At 38.0% G+C, this 21,045-nt stretch overlaps 1 protein-coding gene across 2 annotated transcripts in view; it reads right to left on the bottom strand.

Annotated features, from left to right (window-relative positions):
• The window catches only part of usp43 (ubiquitin specific peptidase 43), a 144,217-nt gene that overhangs the window by 14,941 nt on the left and 108,231 nt on the right, over positions 1 to 21,045 (bottom strand). For both annotated transcript variants that reach the window (XM_015387900.1, XM_015387899.1), the window contains exon 9: positions 10,961 to 11,064. In XM_015387900.1, the coding sequence (XP_015243386.1) occupies positions 10,961 to 11,064 (104 nt within the window). The remainder of the gene's footprint in view (positions 1 to 10,960; positions 11,065 to 21,045) is intronic.

Here is a 21,045-nt window from a genome sequence, read left to right on the forward strand (position 1 = left end):
TAATCATAAGTCATCATCAACACCGAAAGTTTATGCCAAATATCTACAAGTGAAGTTTCTTAACATCCTGTATGTACATAGTGAAAGCAACCCCTGTAGACTGATAAAAATAAGCCTCTCCAAAAGTGGAACTAAGACAGAGAAGCAACAGTAAAGCTGGGCAACATATAGAGATTCTAAAGATGTTATCAATTTTTTAGAATATAAATCTACCTCTATATGCATACATTATATGCATAATTTATATGCATTGATATATTATTTATATTTGGGACAAAGCTTTTATTTAGAGATGTCTTTTTGTTATTATTTTATGCAGATGAAAACGTGTCTAGAATAATGCTGTATATTACCATTCAGTTTAAAAATATCAGAATATTATTTGTGGTCCATCCTGCAGCCTTAGTACGGTTAAGTGATAAAAGCAAGTCCTATCCAACCATTGGGGAATCCTAAAGGTAGCATTCTCCATTATTCAGTATATTTCTGGTGCTTTCATAGGCAGTATTTTACAAATACTTCATGTTATTTTGAAATATAAAGAAAATGTGTAGTATTAGATGCAATACTCAGGAATGCTTGGAATTTGTTCTAATTTTAATTCATAAAAGAAAAAAATTATAGAAAATAAATTCATTTTCCTTTTTTACAAGATATACTTAAAAATAATAAAGGTTTAATTCATGCATTTGATAAAATGCATGTAGGTGGCTCCAGATCATTTAAAACTATTTTCTTCCATCTAGGGGGGCAGTTTGAATCATTGAGTGTTTCACCAGGAAAATGTTCCCCAAAAACAACAACAAAAAACAAACAAACAAAACCCAGCTCAAATAAATGATTGGGCCAGAAATGATGAGAAGAGAGCGAGCAGGTGTTAAATATTTCTGACCACTAGGTGTCAGCAATGTTACAGTTATTGTATTCTGGACCATCAATCCATCTGATAAAGAAATAAAATGAATCTTAACCATCAGGAAAATGCATCAGAATAAATATCTTAGCCCCTACTCCTACTTATTTACTGACTTATGGCTTTATTTGTCCATTAGTACATGTGCAGGCTAACCTCGTTAAGAGGAATCTTTCACCTTCTTTATCAGTAAATTTGACATTACTATTTATAAAAATGTACATTTCCATTGCGGCCTATAGTGAGGTGCGCTCTATTGCACGGAAACCATTCTACAAACAATAAATTACAGGGAAAAGTTTAAAACCTTTTAAAAAATGCAAAAATATATATATATATGAATAATTAAATAATCTAGACAAGAAAGTTCAATATTTTCTAGAAAACATACCTAGAGAGATTAAAAAAGGCAAAGTATTTGCTGTATTGCATATCCTAAATGTTCATCTAGATATTCTTATATTTTTGCCATTTCTTCTCCTGCTTTTAATTGGTGCATGTAAAACGTTTCACTTTCCAGGCTGGTGCAGAATAAAGGACTCAGTTATCCACCTGTAAGTAATGTATCATAATCCAGGGATCAGTATACCTTTCACCCCTCCTCTCTTCTCCTCTTACCTGTACAAAAAGAGCAGCTGCAGCTCTATCCACTACAGTTTTTTTTTATCATTTTTTCTCCAGTTTATAAATAAAACCACTTCATACAAACAGAGAGCAACAGTAAAATTCCTACAGGTGAATGCAAATTAATAAAGATAAAGTAGTTTAATGATGGTGGGTAAACTTTATGGAGTGAACCACACCCCCCCACTTTAGACAATCATTTCTGTCGCTCAGCTTTAAGCTACGAATTCTAGGTGTGAACTTTAAGGCTAAGATAGAAGATCTCTGAGAGAATCCTAAAAAATATTCAGGAGCTACATTTTATTCTACATTCAGTAGATCAAAAACCTGCAATATTCTTTTGGAGCAGAAGGTGGGCATTGTGGACACTTTTTGAGTTTGCCTTATTCTAACGGTCTCAAGAAAATTATTTAGTCTGCAGCTGCAAACACAAACCAAACACTGGCAATCATCCAGCCAGGAAATCTTATTGAGAAAGAGGTATTTTCTAAGTATCTGGGTTTCACTGGGAGAATAATCTGGGCTGAAGTAAAAACACTGATGCTCTTTAAGAGGAATGGTCAAGGTAGAGGAGACTGAAATCTTTTAGAGAGTAATGGAAGGTGCTTAAGGACTTTCTATGTCTTTGCAATGGGATCTTCTACAGTGCAGTACGTTGAAGCAGAAGGTTAGCTTTAGCTGAGAAGAGGTGGTTATATGAGCTCATCAGGAAGTTCAACTCAGTTCTAGGATGTGCTTCGGACCAAGCAGACCAAAGCACTGCATCAAACCTTTCATCAATGCTGGACAATGCCTCCCATTTCATGCAGGAAACTGTTGCAGTGAAACACTGCTGCACCATAAGTGCACAAAGGAGCCTTATCGCAGATCTTTCCATCCAGGTGCTGTATGCCTTTATAACCTTCACTGCTCCACACAGAACTCAATAAGTTGTTTTCATCGCTACTATTTTTATTCTTTCTGAAAACAGTCTTGTTTTCAAGTGCTGGTTTTTATGCCAATATATAAACTCCTCCCCTTTCCTCTCCTGTCTCCAGTGTTTCTGATTACCTGATCCTGACCCGTTTCTGCCTCTCAACCACTGAGTCTGCTTGTTCCTGCCTGATCTGTTGGCCTGACCTGTCTTCGGACTCCTGCCGGACTCTATCTGTTAACTGAACTTGGAACTGATTCCTGACACCTTTCTGCAGTCGGAACCTCTTTGTATCTCTGATTTCCTGGTTCTGAATCCTGAACACGTCCTCATCCACGGCTTTGGCTTCGTGCTCTGGATTATCCTGCCTTCCTTTGTTTGCTCAGATCTGGTTTTCCATCCTCCAGGGCTGCAGAATGTGGGACATTCTAGGTGGCACCTGTCCCATCTTGTTAGCTGGCTGGAATCAACCTTGTTCTCTGAGCATGGACTGAACTAAAAACCAGAGGTTCCTGCCTTAGACATCCTCGCTGTTAATTTAAATCCGTCATTTTTAAATAAACGCTTTAAGGATATCTGACTGTCTTTCTGCCTTGAATACTGGGTCCGCTATACTGAGCCTTGATAGTATTTAGATCCCAGCCTACTTTAAGCAGTTCCAACTAAATTCATTTCATTTTTCCTACCAAAAATAACACACTTATAATGTTCCAATCATACAACTAAACATCTTTATAGCAAAATTCTACTATTTTCTACTTGTCCATTTATAAAACATACAGCTTCATGATGTGACCATGTGAGCATCTTATTTTTCCAGTTTTGTCACTGCAGCACATAACAATACATTTACCTTTCAAACACGAACCCCAATTCAATAGATTTGAAAATTGCTCTGAAATTAAACAAAACCAAAAAAAAAAAAAACTGCTGAGAACCGCTCTATTCATTGATTAAAGGCTATTCGCTTTTAGAAAGAGCATATAGTTGAGAAAATCACAATGGCATTGCAGCAAATGTAAATAATACATGAGGGTACTCTACATTCAGAATGAAGACACTATCATGTTATGTGATGCAACAGCTGTTTAATAATGGCCAGGAAAGCAGAAGAGCGTGCAACATGATTTTGAAAGCACTAAAATATGCACCATAGATGGTCATGGGAGGAAACACTCTCAGGAAAGCTGAGTCCACCTGTCCATGTAAAACCTTAAATCATCCTTTAATGAGCATCTGACTCCTTACTCCTTGTTAACAGAACTTGGGAAACCTAAAGAGTATGACAAGTTTCAGAATCTCTCGGAATAGGTATTTCCTTGTGTTTCTCTTTAATGTGGGTCCAATAAACTAAGAACATATTGGGGTTTATTGCATAAAAAGCCTCAAATGAGGGAATAAAACTGAGTTTGCACAAATGAACACAGAGTCAATCATGTCAACCTATTCTCATTATCAGTTCATATGAAATCGCACGAAAAGTTATGCACACTATTTCGTATGTTTTGGACGTTTTTCCTCAAAAAACCACATCAGTGCGATGCTGGCAGACAGAAAAAAAAAGCAGATCCGCGGACGGACGTAAAACTGGGAAAAACAGTGCAATCATGACTTATTCATGTCTCTAACTACGTTGCCTGCTGTTTTATATCTTAGGGTTAGGTACAGGGTCAGGGTTAGGGCTAATTGTAATTTATATTCTATATTCGTGAATGGTGCATCAGATGTGCATGCGCATACGACGAAAAAAACGTCCAAAGCGTACGAAATTACGGTGCATAACTTTTCGTACGATTTCATAATGAGAATAAGTTGATCATGTGGTGAAGTCAGTGGATGAACACATTAGATTTACTCCATTTTAAGGGGCTATGTATGGGGGCAATATTGTTGCAATATTATTTGCAAATGTGTGCAGAGACAAACGACTCTCCGCACACATTTGCAAACAATATTGGAACAATAATGCCCCTATATTCAAGCGAAGTAGGACCAACCCTGGTGGTGGCAGCGTCATGCTGTGAAAATATTTTGTTTTTAGTTTGGAAATTAAGTCTGGTCAGAATGCTCTTGACATTTATGGAGAAAAAAAACATTAATATGTAGTCAGAGCTACCATAGATTCTCTAATCTAAAATCATATTTTCATGTTTAGAACGGCCTTTCTCAGAGCTTCTCAAATCCAAACCGAAGATCTCTGAAAATACAATCACTCTCTATCACTCTAGTTTTAGGTGATTTGCAGAGAGAGACCAAACTTTTCTATACCTGAATTATCAAAATTAGTGGAGACAAACTTTCAACTCCTGATTGCAGCTTTTATATTTACCACTGCAACCATTCTCAACTCTGTATTGGTCTGTTCAGAAAGTCTCTAATTGAAAAACATTAAACTTTTAAACTGGAATGCAGGCCTTCTAAGGCACCAGTTGAACCAGTATTTGGTGGATAACTATGATGTCCATCTAGCTATTTGCTTTCCATTGCTTATTCTTTTCTGGGTTTCAAGACTTTGGCAGTCAGTGCTGCGTATGGTTTATCATTTGAACAGGAAGTCAGAGAACGATCACCAAAATATCTTATTTAAAAATAAACTCATAAACATGAGGGCATTTTTGTAACAATATTATTGGCAAATGTGTGCGGAGAGTTGTGTATCTCAATCTTGATGTGTGTGTGCAGTGGGATTCCATACTAGAGCACCTTCTGTACTAGTTAAAATGTTGGTTATACAGCAATATATGCATTATCTAAAACATAAGGTAACAGTTGACGTTGCCATGGATATGTTAGAGGGACAACACAGATCAGTCGTCTTAATAGCTTTTGTATTTTCTTTAATGGTGAGGTGTCAGAATATGGGTGAGAGCAATTAACACAACGAGCGTCATTGAAACTGCGGCTTGCCAGTTTATATTGATGCGCTGCATGACAGAGAGGGAGTGTGATGAAGGATTGGTAGATGTGGTTTTTATATGTTACACTTCTTGCCTCCATCAGTAGTTGTCATTGACTGTTTTTGGATAAACGAATGTTTTTACATATTAATTTGATTATTAATTTTCCTTCTTTTTTCTTCTGTAACAGTGCAACCACGTCATTTATAGTTCTTGTAATCTATTTCCCAATTGACTTTTCACTGTGTGAAGTGCTCAGCTCTCAGTCAGCAGAGCCTTGATCCTCGAACCTATAAAGTTTTTCTTCTTTACCTTCAATGCTGTTTCTGTGAATGAACCTTCTGACAGCGAAGTCGTAGCCCTCCAACTTATTCAGTTATATGTAGCCTAATGGCATTATGGGCGTTAGTTATGCAGATTTACATTTCTCAGGAAGTCGTGTTCACTTACGCACAGCTGGACCAAATCAGTTTTACGAGGATTATTTTCTGAATTTTAGAGTGTTTGTTAAATGTGATGCGTAGCGACAAGAATACAGAAATACAAAAAAAGGCCCAATGCTTTCACAGCAAACCACTGGTTAAGCTTTTTACTCTGCCAGGGTCCAGTTTCTGGGCTGGATCAGAACAGAGCAGTGAGAATCCATCCTGGTTCTAATACAACCTGATTAAGTGACCCAAATCCGATTTTTTTTGCCCACATGCGACCTGGATCTGATCTTATAATAACAGTCTGAGTAACACAGATCCGATTTTTTCCAATGCGACCCAGGCCACTTGGCTATGTGGTCCTGAATCCGATACGAATCTGATCTTTTCAAATGCGACCTGTGTGTGAACGGCCTGGTCGGATTCATCCGAACTGAATGTCATTAATACTCGACAAAGGACACTATTATGCGTCTTGCTACGCAGTAGCGAGAAAGAAAACCAAAAAACCATGGCAGATGATGATGCGGAGAGCAGTATTTATGGTTCACCATATTGAAAAGATTGTGTTTTAATGGTTGGAAAAGACCGCTAGATGCGCACCGACACTACCATCCATGTTTACTTTCGGAAAAAAGAGCATGCTGGCCTGTGACGTCATCGCTCCCTCTACTGCGCATGCGGGACACTTGCGTTGTATGACTGCAGTTCACACAGGAGATCACATACAAGTCGCATATATTTGGTAATATGAACGGCAACGTAAAAAAATCGGATTTCGCAAAAAAAAATCGGAATTGAGCATCAAGGCCTGCAGTGTGAACGTAGCCTAAGTTTCAACCACCGGTCTTTGCATGGATGGTCTAAATCGGCTAACTTGCAGTGTAAACTCTTAGCATTCTGAAAGCAAGAAAGCGTGACCAGATGCAAGAATATTTAAGTAGTAGAATAAGAAGATAAAAGGAATTAAGAACTTGAATCTAAAGTTGAAATATTTTAAATATAACTATGGTGGCTTTATGAAGAAGAGCAGATGCACAGCTTCAACACAAAGAGATTCCCCATGAGATAGATTTCCTTCCTTGTGCTTTGCATTATTTTTGCAACTCAATTACACTGTTTGTCGTGTTCTAAAAATTTCCAAATAAGAGCAACTCAGACCAGCTGAAGGTGTGAATTTTCACCCTTATACCTGGACCTGACTGGCAGGTATTCTTGGTTAAGTTAAACAGTATCCGCTCTGATCACATTGTTGGGGTTTACTCAGGGATAGAGTCTATTTCTGAAGCACAAGAACTCTGACTCTGTCATTACACAAGTTTCAAGGATGCAGCGTGCAACACATTTGCATTTCAAACGATTTTGAAAGCATTTGCTCCCATCAGCACCATTCAACGAGTGAATGAACACTTTATTCAAGAGACATCTACAAAATCAGAAAAATCTCTTGTGCCACTGCAAGCCACCAGATTTGCATTTGTGAAGAAAGATGGCATGTCTTCATAAATTAGATGATTCCGCAAGATATTTCACACTGGAAGAGAGACACAAACACTCAAACTAGGGTTGCAGATATATTCACATTTAACTTTTTGAAGATATTGAGAACGAATTGCAACAAGAGACTTTATAAAATGAGATCAGAGCTTATTCTAATTGCACTTTAGAATAATTACTTGTAATTAGTTTAAAATGTTTGGTCACTTAATCGCAGGGAATAATAAACAATATAATAATTAGCCGGCTAAAAAAACAATGTGGTCGACAAACTGAGTCACTAAATGAGGTTTTACTCCTAACAGCTCTGTTTGCATCTGCAGACAAGTCACTATTGGCTGTGGAAACATTATTATTACAAGTGGCTTAGGTTGTGTAGTAATGTAAAGCTTTTTGACTATTACTGCAGAATTTAGAAAGTTTTTAACTTTTCTGGAAGATTTACTGTTTAGCCATCCCCTTCTGAGGATCTGCCAAAAAATGTGTTGGTTTTCCCCTGACCCATTAGGACCTGGACTCTAACAGACCATTGAGTGTCTTGGTATTTGGCACCCAGATGTCAGCAGTAGAAGTGGGAGGCTGGATTGGAGCAAGGTAATCTGGAGGGCAAGTAAAGCTCTAAAACTTGTTGTTGTGGTTTTTAATCCATTTGAACCATATTTGGTCTGATGAGGGCACCGAATGAGCAATGTAGTTTCAATGAAAGGCTACACTGTAACATTGATAAGGGTAGGGGCTTCAGGGTAACAATAGGTGACAGCAGAAAATGGATGGCAGAGCATTGCCCAGGGGCTTCACAATACAACGGCTTGGCTTCTTCCCATAATGCATCCTGATGCCATATGTTCCCCAGTTAAGCTATACACACACCTGGCCATCCTGCTAATTAAAAAACAAGTGATTCATCAGGCTAGGCCTATGTGGTCCAGTTCTAAAGCTCACATTCTGCCTTTTAGCTCTCCGACAGTGGACCAGGACCACCCTGTAGCTCCCTCTCCTTTTAGGATATAATGTTTATTTGCTGTCTCACTTATCCCACCCATCAGTGCTATTCACTTTATCTGTCAGTGGTCCTAATGCCATGCTTGTTCAGTATAATCAGCGTGTTCTAATGGGTTTAAGGGAAACACCCACATCATTTGGGAAGGGCAACTTTTCAAATACAAAATGAAATTCTCTTTCCAGATCACACTACTTTCGATTTAAATCATGGGCAGAAGTTGGTGTTTATCTTTAGTCACTAAGCCAAAGGCCTAATGGTTTGCCTATCTGTCGCAGAAAGAACCAATGCACAGAAAATGCACAGAAGGAACACGGTAATTTAATGTAAAAAGGCCCTTGCTGAGATTCAAACACAGGACCGTCCTTTGGGTAGGGATGCAATGATCCACACATTTTCACTGCCGACCTGATCCCGATAATGTCATTTGGATATTTGCATATCCGGATATTTTCAAATCCCAGAGCTCTGCTTGATTTGATTCCATCTTGAAGTTAACAATGCAGCTCTAAGGGTTCAGAATGATGTTGTTTATTGAATACCAAATGTAGAAAAGGCTGTGTACAACACTGATATGCCAGATCTTTAAAGGTTGGAGCCTATACTCAGTAAAGCAGCATGCGGAGGGAGAAGAGAGTCAGATAAAGGGAAAAGCACAGAGGTTTGTAGTCCTGAGTAGTAGTATTAGTTGCAGTTTTCAGTTTAATTTGCTACTTCAGTGGGATTTGTATGCAATAAATACAAGTAAGTAATGTTGAAAAAGAAGCCCATTTTAAGTTCTTATTGATGTTTGATTCATGCGCACGTGTAATGCAAACTATGAATGCAGTTTTTTGTAGTGGATTTAGAATCATTATTATTATCACAGTCATTAAGGCTACGTTCACACTACAGGTATTAATGCTTAATTCCATTTTTTTTGGTGAAAACCGTTTCACACAACTTAAGTGTCCCACATGGGCAGTAGAGGACGCAATGATGTCACAAGCGAGCGTGCGCTGTGTTTACGGAAGTAAACATGGATGGGAGTGCTGGAACGCATCTAGCAAGCTTTCATTATCTTCCCAACCTCAACCTCCTCACAAATTCAGATCTTTTCAAGGGGTTGAAAATAAAGATTGCTTGCCGCATTATCGTCCACCATGATTGTTCAGTTAAATTCAGTATATATATATATATATAAATGTCATCTCAAGGCACTTTACAGTTCAACCAGATCATACAGTCAAAATGATTAAAAGCTTCTATCTACGGAAAACCAGCTAATTGCATCGACTTATTGTCTTTTCAGCAATCCCTCACACCAAGCATGCTTGTAGCGAAAGTTGAGAGGAAAAACTCCCTTTTAACAGGAAGAAACCTCCAGCAGAACCAGGCTCAGCGTGAGTGGCCATCTGCCGAGGCCGACTGGGGTTCAAGGAGACAGAAGCAGACATAAAATTGTTGTTTTTCTTCCCGTTTCTGCGTAGCAAGACACAGAATTGTGACCTTTGTTGAGTATTAATGACGTCCAGGTTGGATAAATGCGACCTGGCTGTTTAGACAGAGGACGGACTTGAAAAGATAAGATATGTAGCATATTCAGAACCACATAGCTAAGTGGTCTGGGTCGCATTGGAAAAAATCAGATCTGTGTTGTTAAGACTGCCATGAAAAGATCGGATACAGGTAGCATATGAGCAAAAAAAAAAAAAAAAAACGGATTTGGGGCACTTTAGCATGCTTTGTGAATGTACTCTAAGAGTGCAGGTGGGGTAATAGTTATCATTTCATTGTGTACGGTTTAGCCACCTATATATGTTTGTCTATCTGTTCTAGAATCAAGGATGAACTATAAATTCAATTAATTAAAACACAACTGGAGTATGAAGGGCTATCTTTTTTTATTGCTCCAACCAAACTCTCTACAGAGATTTGAAACTCCTACCTGTGCATCACAGTCTGCTTTTTATAGCCGATCAAGAATTCTCTTTAATATAGAGACCAATAAGATAACACTGAATCAGAGGATCTCTACTTTAGGCAAAGTAAAAATACTTATATGGTGTTGCCACACATCCCCTTGTAAGATTTGCCTCCTTTGAATCTTAAAGTACTTTTGTAATTTTGCAGCATTAAATGGAAAATTCTAGAGTGGGATGATCAGATCAAATTGCTTGATGTGCCACAGGAAGAGTGGCGATAGTTTAAAAGACCATGAATCTTCCAGAGAGGTTAGAAACACTATATATGAACAGATTATTTGAAGCCAATGTTTAAAAGCCTGGTCTTAATGTCCCATAATGCAAAATGTAGTTTCAGCATTTAAAATACAAGCAAAACCTTTAAACCTTCCTTTAAAACAAACTAGTGATATTTCTATGAATTGAGAGCACACTGTCTATGCAGTGTAGTGGATAGAAACGTTAAAGAAAGCAAAGATTACAAGACTACATCACAATTTATGTTTTGTGAAATCAAGGGAGCAAGGGAATGAGGGCATGTTACTGCATGGATTTAGCAGGAAATGTAATCAACACCCAATGATTAAGAGCTGAAAATCACACGTTGCTCAGATCCGCTCTGGCAGATAATGAGAAACTCAGTGGACAAAAAGCAGAGGCATGCCTGGGTTTTCTCAAAGGACTGTATGAGGCTTTAAAGGGGATATCAGTAATCATGACGTGAGATGTATTTTCACACCCTCACCTGTCGACGGCGGGATGATAGAGCGGTCGACCGTCCTGAGGTGAAAGGTAGTTGTAAAACGTAGATCCTCCCACCACTCGGATGTTGAAAAGCACTCTGATGTTCTGAAAGAAGGGAGCAAAAACACATTCACTTTTCTACTTTCTATATAAAACACTGCTCTTACTCTCATATTCAATCAATCAAATGCTCTACAGGAAAAAATGATTTAAACACTGGGATCTAGATGGATTAAACAGATCGAAGTCTTTCAGGTAAAAGGCAGCTATGCTTTACTCAAGCTCCAGTGAAAGTTCTAACTCTTTCCTGCCACTGAATTCATCACTTGTCCAAAAAATATTATCTCGGATAACACCCTGATAGTATTCTTAAGTTTTAATCCATTAAATCAGGATATTAGGAAATGATTTCCAATCGGCTAATAGGATGTTTATGTGAGACCGGATCATGTGACATACTGTAAGAAGGGGATGCAACAAGATCGCACTGTCTTACAACATCAAAATACTTTAGAAGTGATGCTCTGATGTCTGGCGAAGAAACTAGGCCTGGAGTTTTAAAGGTAAGAACTTTTAAATCTTTGCAACTTGTACTCCTACTTTATATTTTCCGCTTCAACCGGGACTGGGTTGTGGGGGCAGCAGTCTTAGCAGAGTCTCCCAGACTTCCCTCTGGACAGACACCCTCTCCAGCTCTGCTGGAGGTATCCAGAGGTGCTCCTAGGTCAGATGAGAGACATTGTCCCTCTATCGTGTTCCAGGTTATCCGCTGGGCCTCCTTCTGGCAACTTTGACCAAACTCCTGCTCTGCTCCTTGTACACAGACTGGATGGCCCCTAGTAAAGATGGCCCCTCTGACTCTATACACCTGTACCGTCCCCCGCAGGGCAACAGGAAGGACACGGTCAAGTCCTTTCTTCACGTCAACAAAACCCTTGCATCCTGCATAGGGTATAGAGCTGGGGTCCATTTCAAGAAGCAGGTTTACTGAAAACTCTACGTTGTATAAACTTGAAAACAGGCCAAATCTTACTTATCTTGTTCACAAAGAGAGCTTCCTCAACCTCTGTTTCAGTTACTGTAGTAACATTCTCCCCAGAGCTAACCTGGTCGGTAGCAGGTTTTCTTCAGTAAATTCGGAGTATCCTCTGTTTCCGCTCTCCTTACAGCCAATCACATTTTATTTCCTGATTTAGGACGTTTTTTTTGTTGTAGTTTTGTGCATAAGAAAATATCTCATTCACAAGGTCCGATACAAGCATTAGGTCCTAAAAGCAAACATTGTGTGTCTGTTTGACGAGGATCTTAATAAAGAATGATCGTCACTTTTTCACAGAGAATTTAATATTTATAGGGAGAGATTCTACAACTCAGTTAACAGGGCAGGAGATTACTTGTTTTTGGTTTGTTTAATATGAGCGATGATATGAGCGATAAATGTCAGAGCGGCCACTTAAAAGGTTTAAATATTTCTAGACATATAAAACTTAATTCTTACTAGTATAATTTTTTTATTTCTATAATTCAGCTCCTACTACAAAAATGTAATTTAGAAAATATATAATTAAAGTTCAGTCTAGGATTGGGATTTTTATCAGGAAAACTTATTTTAGTGAACTAAAAATAGAACAATAGAGAGAAGAGTGCATTACACATTAACTTAAGATGCAATCTTCTCCTTCCTCTCCTTTGCAGTTGTAGAGCTGTTTGTCATTCTTTTGAACACATTCTCATTTTTTTTTCTTCATTTCTGCATTAAAATCTCTAGTTCCAGTGGGGTGAAATAGGCACTTCCTCTTGCCTGTTATCATGGTGACTCTTAGATTTGGTGCTCTACTGATAATGGCTTTTCTTACTTGTTACGCACGTGTTAAACTCTGAGTGGCTCTACTTGGAGTTGATTAAACATATTCATAGCAGCCGTCGTGAAACCGAAAACTCAAGAGCTCCTGACATTAGGCTAAATCAATTTAGAGTTTAGGATTTGAATCTGACTTTGTTAAACATGCTTCATGAAACGGAGTCCTGGTCCACTGTTCCAGGGCATTAATGAAAATCGCACTGTTCCTCCTGAAGTAGAGGTCCGACCATCATCTGGACTTTCCACTCCAGCACCCTGGCATAGGCCTTCCCGAACCTGTGCCAGGTGTTTGGGACTCTTAATAGGAAGTATTTCTAGTTCTGTCCTGCTACTTTGATGGACTCAGCTGATTAAGACTCTTTGTTTGAACAACTGTTTTAAAAGTAATAAACAATACCCCACGATTTGATTTTACTGTATCAAAAGATATGCAAGACTTAAACAAAATGGGAAAATACCAAAACAGGCTAACTGCTACCTAATAACGATACTTAGGCTGAAACAAATTATCCATTACTTCATGTTGGTGAAACCTCTAGTGGGGTTTTTTTTTAAGGAAAAGCTAAATTGCAGGACAGTAGTATTTGTTGCATACGTGTTTTGTGTTAAGGCCACAGACTAACTCTTACTCAACAATGGGTAATTTCTTTCCACCCCAAACCTAAATGCAGCCAATGTCTTTGACTTTAAAAGCAGACTCCCTGTTGAATCCTAGCTGAAATCAATGAGTCGTTCCTCCTCTGAGGTGCTGAGGTCAGCAGGTAGTTTTTGGACTGAAAGGGTCAGGGATCTAGGCATATAATCTTTGCACTCCTGCACCAGGAAATATCAAGGAAACGTTTCTCCAGGGAAGAAATGTGTGCTGAAATCCATGAGATCATGCATGATGTGCAGCTTGTTGTCTCCAGTGAATGATTTCAAATCCACATTTCCATCTTTCACGTCAAAAACATTCTTAAAGCGCCTGATAAACATCTACAAAAGCATATTTGTTATGTTTAAATAACACCCAACAGTTACTTTATATTTCTATGCAAAATAAACAGATTTTAACTATGTTATAAAGCTATATTTTGCTTAATTAATGCATCTCTGAATAATCCTCAATAATACTGCTCTCTTTCTGGGTTGGAAAACTAGCATTCATATTGAGCTGTTATTAGAAAGTTAAACTACCTCTATCATCTCTTATCAAACATCTAAACTAGCCTGTACAAGGAGGGATCCAGTTCTAAATGAAACACCTTAAAGGATTTCTATTTGAAAATGAAATTCAATGATGACTCAAAGCTAGTGATGTTATGACACGAGCCGAGGCTTCGAGGCATGTGTCCGGTAGTGGAGGGGCGTTTCCCCAAGGCACGTGTCGAGGCCTGATTTATTTGGGGGAGGGGCCATAATTGATGACGTCTGAAACCTCTCTACCGTGATACCACGTGACCGCTTAAGGAAGTGGATCAGACCGCGTGAGAACTTCAACAGGTATTTAAACAGCCTCACTACTCAGTCAAGATGTGGGCGTTTGGAGCAGGGTAGCTATCAGTTGGATAGAGTCTGGATAGATTTTAAGAATAGATTGATTGGAGAAACAACAATTTAGTTGTTAAAACTGATTTAGTCAGATTAAACAATGTAATGACAAATCTAAAATCTGAAAAAGCCACTGGTTACAGTTGTAATATTAGTAATGTTAAGTAGTATTGCTTTCTGCTGGGCATTAACAATTGCTCGTGGTGTCAGCCCTAAGACATTGACTTCCACTCCTGAGGTTGACTTTTGAAAGTCGCGATTATACTTAACAAGTATTTTGGCTAATGTAACTAATTTGTATTGGTTTGCCCTTATACAAATATAGATTGGGTAAAAACACTGCCACATTAGATTGGTTGGTTTGCCAAAAGATTGGTTGAACACATCACTTCCAACCTGATTAAAACCAAAAACTGTGAAAAAACTATGATGTTTGAAGAAAAATGACTAAAACCTTTCATTTTGCTCATCTTTGCCCAATTTGCACACTTTCACTGTCTGCTTGAGCTTATTTCACTAAAATTGCAGAAAAATAGTGTACCTAAAATAATTTTTTTTACTAAGACATTTTACACTAAAAAGAATCTTACAAAAGATTTTATTATACACTACAATCATTAACAATTTCAAAAGAACTTAAATGGGGAAAAAATAACTGTAATTATGCACTCCAGTAGGTGGAGAAATATTCACATGAAGCTTCATGAACTGTGGGGATCGTTGAAGCAATTTGGCCAAACATTTCAATGCCTCATGAGGCTTCATCTCACCATCACTACTCAAAGCATTTTATAGAGCAACATACATTTTTTGAGATTTTTAGCTCAGGTCAAGCTTTGACCTTTTCTTGAGGTTTGCACAAATTAGGGATTCTGTGGTGGAGGTGGATTTACCGGCACATTTAACCACCAATACATTTATTTGCTTTCTTTTTTTTTTCTCATTAGACCTATCATTTTTTGGGGGGGGATCCATTAGAACCTCATTGTCGAGTTTCTGTTTATCCCCTGGCCGGCACATTCAGCAAAAAAATATTATTAAAGCTCTAGGCGATCAAACTTCCCACTCAAAATTACCTCAATTTGATTGAAAAAATGTGTGCTCAAAACAAAATGAAAACACAAATAATGTACTAATATGTTCCTCTCCTCAGAGGCAGAGATATATTAAACTGAGATCTGCATAGTTTGTACAGATAAAAGAATCCGCCACACTGGCATGGGTAAAGGAGCTGCAGACCAGCAGGATGTGTTTGATGACAACCACCACAGGGCAACATTTCTGGAAAAAAAATAAAATGTAAACTTAGACAACTTTTAGTGTCATTTTATGTACACAAAGTGTATACAAAAACAAATTTTGTTTTAGTACAGCTTTACAGACATTGATTGAACATTTGCATTCCATAAAGTGCAGCAGTAATCTAGTGTAAACAGTGTGGGAGAAAAAACATGGTGCACGCATTGATATGGAAGCTCAGCGCACTAATATATATGGTGCAAATATGCAGTATTTTTGGTTTGGTGTTATCAATGTGATACAGAGTATGTGAAAAGATTTTTTTCATCAGTTCATCCTTCGTCTTCTCCCAGTTCAGGATAATTCTGTTATCTTTGCACCAGTCCACCAGCTGCTCCAACTCCTCTCTGTAGTCCTGGTCGTAGTCGTCTCTGGTGAGGCCCACCACCATGGTGTTGTCTGCAAACTTCACGATGTGATTGGTGGTGAACCTGGGGAAGTTTACAAACGACACCACGGTGGTGGGCCTCATCAGAGACGACAACGACCAGGAAAAGGTAAAACCAGGTAAAACCCAAAACACTAGAAGCCACTGTAATTTACAACCCGCAGGGAAAAAAATACCAAAATACATAGAACCAAAAAAAAAACAAAAAAACATAAAACATCAGGGAAAACTCACGTGGAGAGCCAGAGATGAGGAAGCAACAAAACAACAAAAAACCAGCACTGAGTGACAGCAGAGGTAGTGTACAGAACATACAACAAAGGATGGGCTAACAGGCTGAATATGGAACAGGTGTGAGTGGAACTAACTAGAAGGAAGCAAAGGGAAAAAGAAACAAGCACAATGGGGGCAACAGAGAGTAACTCAAGAACTAAACACTAACAGCAAACAACTACAAATACAAAGAAACTAAAAATAAACCAAAACGGAGGGCAGAACCCTGACAATGGTCGAACGGTTTAATTTTAAAACCAGTAAAAAAATAAGTGAGATCTTTCTATCTTTGTTCTGGATTTTTATGCAGGTTTTGAAGAAATCCTCTTCTGTCATTGGCCTTTCAGCCTATGTAGGTACAGGATTAGATAAGGATTAGATAATGTGCATGTATTCATACCTACCTCTAAGCCAGGCATTAGCTTTCAGTTACAGTCCTAAATTCTCTTCTTGATCTGACTGAATTGCTTTTGATTTTTATTGATGTCACAAAATAAGGGTGTTTCTTCATAGTGTTTAAAGGTATCTCTAGTTGAACCGCTCCAAAACTGAGGTAATTCTTGTTGGAACCTCACATCAAATCCAGTCATAACTCCTAACTGGTATAACTATCCCTGATCAGGACATTCCTCCTTTTCACAACAGTCACTGAACTTGGAGTAACATTGGTCCACAACTCACCTTTAAAGCCAATATCAAAAACTTCTGCAAGATCTCCTGTCTTCAGAAACATTAATAAACCAAGTCTTTGTCCCCCTTTGTCTCCTTCAGGCTGGATTACTGTGACATCTTATTGGGATTCATAAAAAAAAAAGGTCTGCAGAAACAATATTATGTTCAGAACAGTGCTGCAAAGATCCTGATAAGAGCTTGAAAGTACAGCCACATCACACCCTTTCTTCACTCACTTTCCTGACTTACCATTTCTGATAGGTTTGAATAAAATCTCTCAAATCTCACTCACCAGTGGATCTATGGAAATGATCTCCCATACTGAAAAGAACTGCTGACTCCTCTCACTACAACATGATACCCCTATTCAAAGACTCAAACTGCATCTAACTATCAAGAACTAAGCTGAGCATCATGGGTAATCATGGCCTCCTTAAGCGTCTGAGAGAACCGCAGCTTATTAACACTTTTACACAAGGACTAAAACATTTCTTTTTAGCAGAAGTTATTATTTTTAATGATTTATACATGTTTTAAACTTTTTTTGTTTTTTTACCTTGCTTTGGTGATCTGACCTGTAGCACTTTAAGGTATGTGTTAAATATAAAGTGCATTACAAATAAGATTTTTTTGTTATAGCTATTAAGTACATGCATTATTCAATCTTTACAATTTTAACATGAAATTGCCATTGATGCTGTTGGCCTAATTCAAAATGTTTTTTTTATCCATTTTGATCATCTGTGTTACATCTTTACAAAAACATTTCTGCTTAGACAAACTAAAATAGCCAAATAATAAAACCAGATGAGGAACAACAAGTCAGAACATAAACTGGTCTAAAATAAATTACAGTTAAAAACAAGGTGAAACAAAAATAATCAATCACAAAACAAACAAATACATTTAAAAACTTACGTGATCCAAGTTTGGTAACTTATTATCATAATTCTCTATAAGGACATGCAAAAACATTTATATAAGCACCATAAAAGGCATTACCAAGTGTGCTAATAAATAAACAGGAATAATGAATATATTATGCAGCAAATGTCTGGATAGTGTCCAATTGGTGCAATTCTCTCAGGACTCCAGTGAGAGGAGTGAGGGAGCGTGAGAAAATCCTTGGTGTTGACTTTGAAAATGGATTAATTGATTTTTAGGTTTCAGTGAAGAATGCTTGAACCTGACAAAGGCTGTCCTGGAGCACTTGCTTCAAGCAGTGATTTTGCTCTGAAAATCTCAACCAATACAGTGGATGGGTTAATAGAATCAGACTAATCATTTATTTAGGTGTACTCTCTGAAGTAGGCTTATATGTTTTAGAAAACTGTCTAAAATGATGAAACTGAATGAAGCTGTTAGTGGAGGTGCAGAGATTTAGATGGAGGCTAAGAAGAGGACAAAGCTTTTAGTTTTCATACTCCCACTTTATGGAAGAACCTCCCTATCCAGTTTAGATTCCCCCTTCACCGTTTACTTTAAAAAGAAAAAAAGCATTTTTAACATTTTGATTGAAAGTATACCTTAAAACTGTTTAGTTTTGTTTAGTTTTTATTGTTTTACTGATTTTATTCACTGTTCTTAATGTTCTATCCATGCCCATTGTTTGCATTGTTTCTTCATTTTACATGTGCAGCACTTTGTGCTTGGTTTTAAGTGCTCCATGAATAAATAAAAGAGTAGTAGGAGTAGTAGAAGCTTGAATATGTAAGTTAGAAGAAAAATAAAAACATCCTCCAAGATTGGGGAGCATATCTATTATATCAGCTGTGTGTTTACATTTTTATGACGAAAGTACCAGTGTAAATTTTGTAGAGATTCCCTAATGAGAAAGAATGATGCTAGAATCCATGAAGATTCTCTTCTTTAACGAGTCCCTTCAATACGCTGAAACGGAGATTCTACCTCATGGTCTCAGCTGAAAGAACATGAGCAAAGAGCAGCTTGTTTTTCTCAAGTGTAAAACACTGCTGCCTCAGGAAATAGTGGACGCAGCCCTGAGCATAGTGCTCCATTCTGGTTCAGTTCACTCCTGATCTGCTGTAATGCCATTTTCAAGGAAATAGACCAAATATGCAGCCTTGCCAAGACACTTAAGGTTGATTTATACTCAGAAACCAGGTCATTTGCGTGTGTCGCAGTGAATGCAAATATGCCCCCACCCCCTTCTGCAGACACTCTGGTGAAACTCTCCAAAATTGTAGGTCTGATTGGTCAAATCTAGATCCGTTCTACACTAGGCAAATTTCCTGTTTGGTACCTAACCATGTTAGTTTGCATTGTGGAAAACGACTCGTGAAGTTGGACCAGCTAGAATAACGAGGTATGCGAGAACGCTGGGACCCTTTTTCAACCTGGGTCCCTGCCCTTTTTCGCCCTCATGTCCCTCTGTTGTTGCACAAACTTGCCCCCACTTCCTCACCGCCTCGGCCGTATCTAGACCCACAGCTAGTTGGTAATTGTCCCTCTTGCATTGTGGCGTGGAATAACATAGCGCAAACCATGCAAAATTGGGCATAAATCAAAAATATCTGCGACAAGATCACTACGACACACTGTTGCGGGGAGGATAACCTGCCCTTTAGTTGGGGTATAACGATAACAACAACAAAATGTTTAATCCTGAAAACAAATTGGTTTTGGCTCAACAAACTTGGAATTAAGCACCCTCTAATTTGTAATAGCACACTAAGCAGTTTCAATTTGTTCTTGCTGTCTTCCTCAGCTAAGATACTTGACTTTTGATGACCTTCTTAGTATTTAGGTTTACCCTTAGGTCTTAAAATCTGAGTTGTACCCAGGCTCTTTCCCTTAGCTTGAGGTATAAGCTGTATAAATCCCATAGAATCAAGTGTAAAATGAGCCAATATGTGCTGATAATTTCTACCTTAGCCAAACTTTGCTGCTATATTTACTGACTTTTTGGTGTCATAATCTGCTGCTCTGGGTTTTTGGTTCTCTTCAAGTTTTTATTTGGGGTTTTCAGTCAGGCTTTGATTTATTATGTTCTATGCTTAATTTTAAGATTCATATCACTTCTGAATTAATTCTGAGTTTAACTACTCCTTTTGATGGTTTTTCAGCAATCTCCTACTCAGCATTCTTTAATCTTTTCGCTAGTATTATTGCGCCATGTATTGTTTACAGTTATCTTTTAGCCACGTTTCCCATGGTATCATAGCTATCTTAACTAATCCCCAGTTCTTTCTCCTGTTCTCTAGTTTCTCCTTAGTCATTCTGTATTTTCTAGTCATAAGTTTCATTCCCATTTAGCTTAATTTAAATTCTTTCCTAGTTTTATTTAAGCCCTTTTGCTTTCCCTGGTTACTCTCTGTTCCCTCCTACTTCCCATCTCCTTTCCCTTAGCTCCCTTCTAGCTGCTTCTGTCCACACCTACTCCCAATCAATTGATTATTCCTTTCATTGTTCTGTTTGGCATATGAAATCCGCCTCTGCAGTTAATCATTGGTGGATTCTCTTCATTCCCTCCTGAAGTTCCCGTGTTTGTTATTTCTGGATTTATGCTTCTGTTGTCATCACCCTCATCTTTAAATCTACAAGAAACCATCTCTGCCTTTGTCTGTGCAATGGTCCTCTACAAACCTCCATTCAACTTAACATTTAGACAACTATAGTGACTTATTTCTTCATAAGATCAAACAAATTTTAAGCACAGAAATCCTTACATGTTGTGTGTTTTCGGAGATTTTGGTGACAACAACTGCAACTGCTGCTGGGATTACCTCCCAACTGCAAAAAACTAAAAGCTGGTTGGTCTCAGCAGCCTCATTACGCAGCAAACCCAGCCTGCTGTCCTTCCAGAGAGAAGACTGACACAGGTCTGTCTCCTCAATGAATATGAGACACAATGATCCTGAGCTGGATAGAAAGGGGGGTGTAAATAAAATCTTTTATCTGTTTTTTCTCCCTGAAACTGTTGCACATAAATAGATTAGAACTAGCTTAAAAAAAGAAAAAGAAAGATTTAGAGTTCTTCAAAATAAAAGCACTTACTGAAATTCAGAGTGGAATATATATAAATATATATATATATATATAT

Source organism: Cyprinodon variegatus, unplaced genomic scaffold (assembly GCF_000732505.1).
Source record: "Cyprinodon variegatus isolate N-32 unplaced genomic scaffold, C_variegatus-1.0 Scaffold407, whole genome shotgun sequence".
Classification (NCBI taxonomy): Eukaryota; Metazoa; Chordata; class Actinopteri; order Cyprinodontiformes; family Cyprinodontidae; genus Cyprinodon; species Cyprinodon variegatus.